General features: G+C 39.8%; 1 protein-coding gene and 1 long non-coding RNA gene across 3 annotated transcripts; one reads left to right on the forward strand and one right to left on the reverse strand.

Moving 5' to 3' along the window:
- Window positions 1-4,929: 4,929 nt before the first annotated feature.
- Window positions 4,930-5,791, reverse strand: LOC107600852 (uncharacterized). Its single transcript, XR_001610847.1, has 3 exons — window positions 5,705-5,791; window positions 5,153-5,255; window positions 4,930-5,012 (listed from the first exon to the last, which is right to left on the reverse strand). It is a non-coding gene; the product is annotated as an uncharacterized lncRNA (long non-coding RNA).
- A 1,471-nt stretch (window positions 5,792-7,262) lies between these two features.
- On the forward strand, window positions 7,263-11,233 carry LOC107600858 (zinc finger protein 36, C3H1 type-like 1). Of its 2 annotated transcripts, none has more exons than XM_016292825.1 (2): window positions 7,263-7,412; window positions 8,666-11,233. In XM_016292825.1, the coding sequence occupies exons 1-2, from the start codon at window positions 7,356-7,358 to the stop codon at window positions 9,725-9,727; spliced, it is 1,119 nt and encodes a 372-aa protein (XP_016148311.1). In that variant the 5' UTR covers window positions 7,263-7,355; the 3' UTR covers window positions 9,728-11,233. The 2 variants fall into 2 exon arrangements, with proteins under 2 accessions (XP_016148311.1, XP_016148312.1); XM_016292826.1 differs by having other exon boundaries at window positions 7,263-7,408; window positions 8,665-11,233.
- Window positions 11,234-11,414: the final 181 nt, after the last annotated feature.

The following is an 11,414-nucleotide window of genomic DNA, read 5'->3' on the forward strand; positions in this document are numbered from 1 at the left end:
AAGGAGTCCCAGAGTGCTGTAAAAGACTTTGAAAAAGCAGTTAACTGAACATATTTTGAATATAGCAGTCTACTGTTAGTGAATTGACTTTTGTTCAAAAGTTGTAATATGTAAATCTACAATAAAGTAATAAATAATATTTTGTCTATGTAATGTCCATTATGGATCTTAGTTAAAAGCGCTAGAGGGGCGTAACGTTTCTGTGGTTTGATCCTCAGACAAAGGACTTCTCTCTCTTAGCATCTATTTAGTGTGAAACTAAATCACACACTTTGACTAACTTTTGTGATTACTGGAACGCTGTTGAAACATGTATATATACTTATATGTAAAAATGGACTTTTACGAGTTCCCCACCCTTTTGTTTTAACTTACTTCAGGGGGTTCAAGCCTTAATTATTGGCATCAGACCCCCCAATTCCATCCTAAATTAGCACCCTGGTTTGCTAGAACAGAAACCGTTGTTTAGTTGATGAAGCCAGTTGTAAAGAAATCAGTGGGCTCAACTTATCAAGATTTTCTTGTTCCAGGATACATCAATGTAGTCCACACATGTTCAGACTGTATAGCCAAGCTGTTTCATATGAAGAAGGTGCATTATTGAGATTACATATTAAATGTATTAATAGTCTCGTCCATCTCCAGTGGGAATTGTTTTAATTTGGAAACTATTTAGTTCGCTTTTGTCCATTGTTTCCTCAGTATCACATTGGTTGGAGGATGATGAAGGCCGGGTGGTGGTCAAACACGGAGCCAGATATGTCAGCGTAAAGTCAAGAGAGCAGGTCCGCGTTTGCCAACTCTGGGTTGATTCATCAAGAGGGTCATGGTACGTACAAGGCAGCTGTGCACTGGGAAAATAACTGGACTCCATTTAAGAGTAAAGGGGGAAAGCTTGGAGAGGACATTGGGCTGCTCACAGGCAAAGTTGGAGTGACTCAATAGTTTGGTGAATGCATTCTAATTTGAAGAGGATGGGGACAGGGGCTCATAAAGTGCAGATTCTGGGAAAGCCATTTGACTTTACTGGATTTCACAGAGCATATAAGCACTCAAGGCAAACAAACTGCAAACCAACACTGTTTAACACGCACCAAAAGAGTTTCCATACTCCATGTCACACAATAGGATGCAGAATGAGCTGACAAAACAGTGTGGGCTGCCATGTGGGACTGGACCTTGAGAATGGCTGAGATTGAGGGATTGTATATACAAGCGTGGATACGCCAGCAATATCCACAGTAGAAACGCTTAGCATTGTGCGTAATTGGTTCCAGTTTCTTTTTAACGAAGTCTCACTTTTCTTCTTCCCCTTTTTTTCACACAAACAGATAGACAGGATGAAATGAAAAAAACACACTGATTTACCAAGCACAACACAAAAGGATAAACAGAGATAAAAGTAGAATGGCAGCTAACAGACAGTATTTATAGTCTTTGTCATGGAAGGTTCAGTGGAGAGCATGATGAGTTTGTTCTAGACACAACTGCGGGCTAAAAAACGCACTCCATTACAGTGGAAGACAGCACATGGAACAAACTGATTTCCCTCAGGATTGTACCCAGCTGCACCTCAGATCTTTGATATGGAGAGAGACAAAGACACTGAGTATGAATCTAATACATCTTTCCATAACAGGGATATTTACATCATCTTCTAATGGGGAAAAGGTGCGGGGCGTAAAGTTGGAGATACTCTTGAATTATCTTTCTTTCTGTTAACTTAAGCAGATGTCTCAAGAGATGAAGAAAGAAAAACACACCATCTAAAAAAACAGCTCTATAAAGACATTAACACTCTTAAAGGAAAAATTTATTTCATCATCTACTCACCCTTAACATGTACAGTATGAATTTCTGTGTGTGTTCTGCTGAAGAAACAAAGTCATTAAAGTTTGGAACAACAAGAGAGGGTAAATGATGACAGAATTTTCATTTTTAGGTGAACTATCCTTTTAATGTGGTATAAAATACAGACAAATGTTTAGGGGCCTGTTTATAAAGTCTTAAACCTTGAGTCTATTAAGAAAGGTTAGATGATTAATGTACAGAAACATAAATAGTACATCAAACCATATCTGGTTGACATTACTTCAGCTGTAAGCTGCAATATTCTTTCATCAAACAATCCTCCCTCCTAAAACTGGAGCCTTTTGCTTTAAAGACAGAAAACTGAAAGGACATGTTACTCGTTTATCAAGTTTTCATTACATTTAAACCCTACTTTTTGTGGATGGACGGCAGCCAGAGACAAACTTTTCGAGAATATGATTGAAAACATTTGTGAAATCAAAATGAGAGGTCACGAAAGCATTGATCTTATGGCAAGTTGACACACACCAACTCGGTTTCTGAAAACTCTCCCCTGGGAGAATGTGGAGGAAAGGATTTACTGTGCTGTGGTTGCCCAGCCACGGCCCACATACCTTTAGTGTTGCTCACAAGAGCTTTCTCCACCTCTACTTAATCATTACTACAAGGAACGGTAGAGGTATGCCATTACAGCAGGGCAGAGAGAAAATCACTGTTTTGGCTCCATGATCTTTAAGTTAAACTATGAAGTCAAATCATGCAGCTTGATAGTTTGGAGACACCTGAAGTTTTATACGAGGAGCAAAATGAAGAGCTGCATGCAACTTTGTTGACCACACTGTTTTACCACTGTCTGAAGGCGTCAATTATCCCTACATGCCCATGAGCGGATTGTGAGATGCCGCAAAAGAGCACAGCCTCAAATATACCCTCTCAAGTGAACATAATTGATACAAATGTGCAAGTTTGGAGCACAAGTACAGGTTTAGGTGCTGAACTCTTGAGTAGATTGTAGATAACAGTAATTAGAGCAGAGAGCAGTTTTGGGAAGACACGTTCAGGCCGGGCAAAGCGGCAATCTGCTGCTCGTACAAACATAACGTCACACAGTGCATCTCAGCTCCACAGTTTAGCGCACACTTCACATTTTTTTCATGATCCTAAAGGAGATAAATAACTACATTTGACCAAATATAGTCTCTAAATGTCAAAACTACTTATATTAAAAAAGACAAACCTACTCTATATGACCACTAGAGCTAATGCAGTTGTTCTCACCCTTGCTTCCTCTGTGTAAATGCTCTGTTCCCTCTGCACAATGACAACATGCAATGACATAATCTACAATGTAATCATAAGACATGTTTTTCCTCAGGGTTATTTCTCCCTTGTGCATGAGTCATCAACGATTTAGATTATCACATAGAAATAATCGGTCTAATTTCTATGCAAATTAAGTTAGGGATAAGGTTTGGGATTCATGTTTTCTAAGTTTTAAACTTTGATGCCAATTTGTGCCATAAACATTAATGACACCTCACATCTGTGAGAGGAGAGATACACCTCACAGCTTGTGGAGGAGTGGAAAGCTATTACTTTTCTAAAGCTTTTTGTCTGTTGGACAATTACAGAAGTGAATGAAAAATCCTATAGAGTAACCTTGAAGGCAGTGCTCGATGTGATTTTCAATTTTATGAAACCACAAAAAAAAAACAATATCTGAAACAATTTATTTAATTTATCAATTAATTAAAACCTCTTCTCAATTTGAGTAGTTATGGTGAAAAAAAAATAGATACTAAAATAAGAAAAATTATACTAAAATAGTATCAACATTGTCACACTAAGAATAACTGGCTTACGACTATATATATTACAAAAAAATATTATAAAAATATATATTTTAATTTTAAATTAGTATAAATATCAGATATTACAAACAAACATAAATAAATAAATAAAAACGTAGCCATATCCAGACACAAAATATCACAGACCATTGGGTTCTGCTATTTTGGCTAGTAAGCAACCAACTAGTAACTAATCAAAACACCCTAGCAACCCCCTAACCACAGCCTAAAAAAATAATAATCTAGGTTTGTCTGCTGTTTATGATCATGCATTTCTTACGGTGATTGCATTACACTGGAACAAACAATTCGAAAATGTATTTAACTTTATTAACATAACTTAAACCACATGCTGTGTTTCAGAGAAACCAGAACACGAAACAATGCATATATAACACAAACTAAACATGTAAAAAAAAAAAAGCATTTTCTTTCCAGCTTGTTTCTCATTTGTGTCCAAGATTTTGCTCAAGAATGTATGCAGAAGCAAAAACAGTACTTTTCCTGTGTGGAGCAATTTCTTGTGTGTGACAGGGAAGAGTGGCTTCACTTTCGGCCTTGTTTGTTGTCTGGCCCTGCACTGGACACATGGGCCGTGTAACTCTAGTCCAGTTGTGACCACACAGGAGAGGTTCTGTGCAGAGGGGGTCGGATCCAGAATGGAGACAGATGGACGGAGGGCAGTTCTCACACAGAGAATGGCCTCCACTGTTCCCGTGCTGGCCGCTGCTTACAAAGATCATTGATTTTGACCACGCTGAGTGAAAGGCTCGCTAATATCTCATTTCAGCACTGTCCTCAGCATGACCATGACACCTGTTCGGAGGTCAGGTCTACAGAACACCTCGACTGGGGAATCCGATCACAACCCTTTTTAAGGACATACAGTGTTTAACAAATGTATTAGACTGTCTATCGTGCATCTGAAAGAAAAAAGTGCTTTACTATTTTCTGCCTTTATTGTAAAAGAGTACATTTGAGAATTTATTCCCATCACTGAGTCTAAAAAATAATCTTCAATAATCAATAATGTTACTTCCGGGCACAGTTAAATTATGATTTTTACAGTGATGATGCTTTTCCTACTGACCCTGCTCGACTCAGATTGGGGAGTCCATCCTTCCTCGTGATCAACAGGACAGGAAACCTGGTCAGAGAGGAAAAGGACCCCTGACATTTCACATGCTGAACTCAAGATTGGAAATTCTATTTCAATAATCATATTTTCATCACTTCACTATTTCCAATTTTCAAACCCTGTCTTCCCCAACAGTTCCTCTTCCCAACTACGGTACATTTATCTTTGTGTCAGTATCCTGTTTCCAGCTTCCTCACTTCTTTGCTCCAACTCTACAAAAAGAGAGGAAAGGAGGGGTAAACAAATCGTAAACATTAGTATAACAGCTAAAAGCTAATGTCATGATCTTTAAGCCAGAGGACTATTGCTATTCCCATATTGTAGGGGTCAAAGAGAAAGCCATAAACTTCACTTGTTTATATTTTCGAGTTAAAAAGCAGGCATCTTTTCAGCGTCACTTTCATCCCTAATCGTCAGTCTTGACCCTTGAAGAAACTCATTGCACAGCTGGAGCCCTGTATAAAAAGGAGAGGAAGCAACAGCTACTTTGTAGAGGAGTTGCATGGGAACAACATGACTAGAGAGATCTAGTGGTGCACCACTTACGATTCTGTGGCCAAGCTTTTACGGACAATTATTTTTTTCCTCATTTCAATTGTGCTTAGCCTTTAAAACACTCGCCTTGAGTACAAAAAAAGAAAGAGGGACACCAGAATCTTACATTTTGAGCTACAGTAAAAGGCAACTAAACAGATCTTGAATGAAAGAAAAATATATTCATCTGAGGGATAATAAGTCTGTCAGCAAAATAAAAAACTATAACTGACTGTCCAGATATCAGCTCAGTTGTAGCAGTAGGGCGGTTTCCACAGGACATAACTGGCTCTTGGAATCTCACAAGTTCCCCTACATACTTAGAGATTAGATTGCAAAGTAATCCTGTAAGAGATCATTCATTCCTTACCTCTTACTACCATCTCAGACTCTCTCCTGCTCCCTCTCACTGTTCAACAAACAAAAGGAGAGCCAAGGAAAGAAATGTAGAGGAGCCTGAAACACGGATTGAAATGAAGTGCCCCCTCTACAGGCCACCCTGCGCAAACACTCTGAACGCACACAGCCATTACAATTAATTTGCATGATCTGTGACAAACAAATGATAAGTTTGAATAATCAATTATAACATAATAACTTGAGATGAAATGTACTCTTGGCTTTGTATAAGTGAAAATAATTTATCTTATCGTGATTCTTCGGATATAATCCATATCTTCAAAGTATTGAGTGTTGGAAACACTTTGAAATGTAATCTCTACTGCTCTGTCAACTTTCAGTTTTGTCTCTCTTACACCCTGGGGGTAGATTGCTCTGTACCACAGAACTTGTTAAACTCATCCTTGCATGTTTTTATCATACTCATAATTCTTAAACTGAATTAATAATCTCAGCATAGAGTATAAATATGCAAGTTCCTCACATCTCACCTACAGTCCTCATGTTAAAAACACTATTAAAGTGTGGAGGGAAAAAAGGCCTTTATAAAAACTTCCACCTCTGGCTGGGAGGAGGTGGAGAGGAGGGGGATGTTATGACCCCGTCCTCTCCTCCCTGCTCGCCTCCGCCCCACACAGCCCAGGGCAATGTAGCATTGTAGCAAATATCCCCAGTAAATCTGCCCCCTCCTCCAACATTTCTGAAAAACCTTTGTGCTAAGTGGTGCTGTTCTTCCTCAGCTGTAGCACAAATACAGAATGACTCAGTGTAGACGAGAGAGAGCAGTTCTTGCCCTGTCATGGATTGTTGGGTCCTGAGTAGTGTGCATTTGAAGTTGTAGAAGCTCTTTATCACTATTTCATTTAATATAAAGACTATAGATTTATACATTTTTAAGTAAAAAAAATAGTCTTTGTGTAGAACTAACATACCAGCACCCTCCTGATGTAACAAAATAAGCTGTGAGGATCTGTAAAATTTAGAGAAAAATAAACACCTTCCAACACTATCCAATGTACTTCAGATGAAACAACAAAAATTAAAATACTTACAATGAAATAAGGGTGTTGGTAAAGGGAATTACTTCAAATTAATGAACAATTCAATTCGCACAGTGAAGTACAACATTCGTTTTACATTTTATTTAAGTGATAAGTTGTTGATATCTGAAATAATTCACAGCAAATATCTGCATATTAGGCTATAACAAGTAAAAAAAGAAAGAAAGAAAGAAACACTGAGTTACAGAGCGTTTTTATTACAGTTACAAAATATAAATAAACACGTCTAACAATATGGTTTCGGTCTCCGAAACAAACAGCTGAACACAAGGTCGCTGATTTGCTTATGAGCCTGCAGGAGAGCTCTAGTAAACTTTTAAAACTGCATTGCACTTCTGAGCGAGAGAGAAGTAAAAACTTCAAAACTTGAAAAAACGAGCAAGAGAGAAACGCCCATATGAAGCGACGTCTCGTGGCCCCTCCTGCATTTGGGTTAAAAGGAAATGCAGACCGAGGGGGTTTCTTATAGGGCAGCACGAGTTTACACAACGAGAACCTAGCTTGTTACAATTTAAAGTATCTGATTCTTCTCGCTGTGTTTGATTTATCCTCGATCGGAAGATGACCACAGCCGTGGTGTCACCTTTCTTCGACTTTAGCGAAGTGATCTACAACAAGGTAAGGAAAAAAGTTTTAGCCTGATCTGTTTGTGCTGTGGAATGTGGACGATTACACTTTCCTTCTAAGTTTGAATGGGCGATTGTTTTGCTGTATTAAGTAACACCAAACAATAATAACAAAATTACAACTGCTTTTACACCTCTCGAGTCATCTTTAAAGTTCTAATGTAGCAATAAAGTAGTACTTGCAGCCAGTAAAGTTCCCTTCTTGGCTTGTTCTGGAGAATCCATGACTGTGATTTCACAATGTGTTCATGGACATTTTTAATCAAGATTTTAAGTTATATGAATATTTAAGTGAAAGTGTATATCTTGGATCCTCTGGCTGCTTGCAATTAATTTGAATTTAATCACAATCTTAATCACTCTCCAATCCTTCATTCAAAATAATGTAGTGTGATTAAACGAATTAAAGTACACATTTTCAATAAGCTAACTTCATTTTAATTAAGAGACTACATGCATACAAGTATTTCATATCAACTACCTATGTATGTGTCACGTTGCTTCCTTTTGAACTTTATGAACTGAAGATTGGAGCAACCGGTTTCACAACCTGCTCAATGAAATAAATATATATTTTATTGCTCTGTCTGGGTGTAAACTTGAATGGTGTATGAATCTGTCAGGGCTCTCCCGTGATTTCATTGAATTAAACTGACTGAGAGGAGTGACTTAGAAAACCAGTAAGTCAAGCTGGATCTTAGATATATGAGTCATAACCCATAACTGTTGTCAGACATCATTTGTCAGTGGCGTTAATGTGTTTTTCTGTGCTGTGTGGATTAACATTTAGATTAGAGTGTTTATCTTCTTCCAGCTGTTTAAGAATCAATTATGTCTGTTTTTAGTTATATTACTTTATTCTGTGTAGTACAGAGATATATTTCCTCATGAAAAAGTTTAAGCAGCATGATCTAGTTTGATAATGCTGCTTCTGAACTTGTTAATGTTGTCAGACGTGGTCATCAATGTCCACAAGTTTGCAGGCGGACCTAGTCTCACGTCTTGATACAGTAGGAGTTAGGTTATTACTCAGATCAGACACGCGCAGCAGTCTTTGCTTTTCTAAAGCAGTCAAGCGTTCCATTAGTGGGCATCAAGCCAAACTGACAGTTGTTTAGGCCTGTATTTACTCATTGGTTTAACATGAAGCCAGTGCAAAACAGTTAAGACATACCAACCACTTTGTGGCTTTCAACAACTGAATTCTATGTCGTCATTGTTCTTTTTTTGTCTTTTCTTTTGTAGAACAAAATGCTGAACTACAATAATAACATCCTCAGTACTCCACACCCTGTCTCTGTCCCTTGCACGGGGGCAAGTCTGTCCATCTCCAACCCCACTGGGTGCCTGCTGGACAGGAAGGCTGTGGGGACACCCTCAACTATTGGGGTTTATCAGTGCCGGCACTCTGTCACTTTGGCTAGCACCAAACTCAACCAAAACCAGTTCTTGAACATTAAGGCAGATCCATCCCTGCTCGGCTCAGGGATGGGAACCACCAGCAGCAGCAACAAAGAGAACCGACTTCGAGACCGCTCTTTCTCGGAAACGGGGGATCGCCTGCTACAGAAGTGTTTGGGCCCTGGAGGCCCCAACAGCCAGGTCAACTCAAGCCGCTACAAGACAGAGTTATGCAGGCCATTCGAGGAGAATGGCGCCTGCAAGTACGGTGACAAGTGCCAGTTTGCCCATGGAATTCATGAGTTGCGCAGCCTAAGCCGCCATCCTAAGTACAAGACAGAGCTGTGCCGCACATTCCACACCATAGGCTTCTGCCCCTACGGCCCACGCTGCCACTTCATCCACAATGCGGAAGAGCGCCGTGGACCTCCACCAACCCCGTCCCCCCTTTCGGCCTCCAATAAGATGGAGAGGCCACGGCTGCAACACAGCTACAGCTTTGCAGGGTTCCCCAGCTCTGGAGGCTTGAGGGACAGCCCCACCTCCGTCACCCCTCCACCTATATTTTCCCCAGACGATCTGCCCGAGTGGCCTAGCAGCAACCCCTTTACGTATTCCAGCCAGGAGCTGGCCAACCTCTTCAGTTCCAGCCTGGGCAACGCACCTTTATCCTGCTCTGACACTTGTACCCAGGCACCATCTTCCCCGACAACCCCTTACTACTTCAGGGCCATGTCAGAGTCTCCCCAACTCTACGAGTCTCCATCCAGTCAGCCAGACTCACTTTCTGACCAAGAGGGCTACCAGAGCAGCTCAAGCGGAAGTCTGAGCGGCTCCGAGTCTCCCGTCCTTGACACCACCCGCCGACTGCCCATCTTCAGCAGGCTTTCCATCTCCGATGACTAAAGCACACTGAGCCAGACCCCATCCCCCTTTCCACTGCATGCAGCAGTCTTGGGCAGAGAGGATGAGATGCTAGCACTCCCTCTACCTCTCGCCATTTCTTTGGCACCCTAGAAGTCGTAGACTTCCCTCCTTGTATCACCTCCGCTCTGAAACCGATGCAGTGAATTAAGGGATCTCTCTCTTTTTGAATACTCTTTTTAACCAGAACAAGCTAAAACTCTCCTGGCCTCAAGGCTCTTCTGTTTTCCGGGCCTCGTCTTGCAGAGCCCCTGCTATGTTCTTGGTGTGACTGTGCCAAACACACAGAGTAGGAAGTGGATTAGCGAAATGCTAATCGTGAGAGGTATGAGACCGTTGTGCCAGGTGCCACAGCTGCAGTCAAGTGTAGTGGAGCTGGTGGCACGGTTATGGGAGAGATCTGTGCCCAGCCCCCTCACAAATTACCACTCTTCTCAAGGACACTCTTTCATAACTAACTAAAGCTCACAAGTGTCATGCTTAGACCTTTCACAACTGTCTTTGTAGACCATCTTAAAGCAAAAAGAGGGGGGAAAAAAGACAAGTGCCTGGGGTTTAAGTGTTGCGGTGAATGGAAAAATACTTTTATCTTTAATATTTTTTTTTGTTCCTTGTGGCCTGATTATGTAGCTCTTGTTTTGAGTGTGTGCTCTCCCTCCCTTGAAATGGCAGATTACACCAGTCTGCAGGAAGGACTTTTCTCATAAGGGTTGAATGAAAATGGAGCTTTGGAATATGTCAGGCACATTCAAATGTTCAGTCAGGTGCTGTGTGCTCTATGTCTCACGTACAGCCAGCACAAACCCCTGAGACGGGATGTCTCCACTCAAAAATGAACCATTCCTTAAACTTTTTTTTTTTGTTAGTGCCCCTTTTTCCCACTAGTTTCTGGTTACTTAAAGTTGGTTGGGAAGGGAATCTTGTTATTAAACCTTTAAGACAAACTCTTTCTTCTGTCCCACCTCAAAACGCCACCTTCTCTCGGGCCAATCAGCAAACAGACGGAGAATCCCATCATTCCCAAGTTGCAGTTCAACCTCCTGCAGCTTCACTTTAGTTCTTCATGCAAGCACACTTTTTTTTTTTTCATCGATTCTGCTCAGAGGAGCACTTTGTAATTCTTCATCTTTCCACCTCTTGGTTTTGATTTTTATTATGGTCATTGTTTATTATTATTATTATGGTTATATTATTGTTATTGTTTGAGAACCTTTCAGAACAGAAGGGTTTGCTTGTCACTGCTTATTTAACTTATCAAAACATATTTATTGGTGATCATATGCATTTTTTTGTTAATTTTGTTTGTATTTATCTTGATAATGAAACAATAGAATATATTTTCTTTTAATGTTAAATTATGATCTTCTGTATTAATCTTAAGATTGTGAAGACTTGTCAGCTTTCTTTTTTCACAGTTTAATATATTGTACTACAATGACTTTTGTTGGCAACTACACTTAAATGAAACTTAATTTAAAGCAAAAAAAAGCAAAAACTAAAAAATCCTCTGCATTTTGATTTATTTATTGTAGATTTATTGTCATTCCCTTTTCCCAAATATTTGACTGCAAAATCAGTACTACCATACAATCATTCCTAGATGATAAACTCACAGGAGCATCAACAGTTATTTTTAAAAATGAAAGAAAAAAGGGTTAAGGTTTTTTTT

Source organism: Sinocyclocheilus grahami, unplaced genomic scaffold (genome assembly GCF_001515645.1).
Source record: "Sinocyclocheilus grahami isolate Dianchi unplaced genomic scaffold, SAMN03320097.WGS_v1.1 scaffold293.1, whole genome shotgun sequence".
NCBI lineage: Eukaryota > Metazoa > Chordata > Actinopteri > Cypriniformes > Cyprinidae > Sinocyclocheilus > Sinocyclocheilus grahami.

Bases quoted from the DNA above. Each gene is read 5' to 3' on its own strand.
- LOC107600858 (XM_016292825.1), top strand. From the start codon at position 7,356: ATGACCACAGCCGTGGTGTCACCTTTCTTCGACTTTAGCGAAGTGATC. The intron at 7,413-8,665 runs GTAAGGAAAAAA...TTTCTTTTGTAG, and splicing joins GCGAAGTGATCTACAACAAG to AACAAAATGCTGAACTACAA.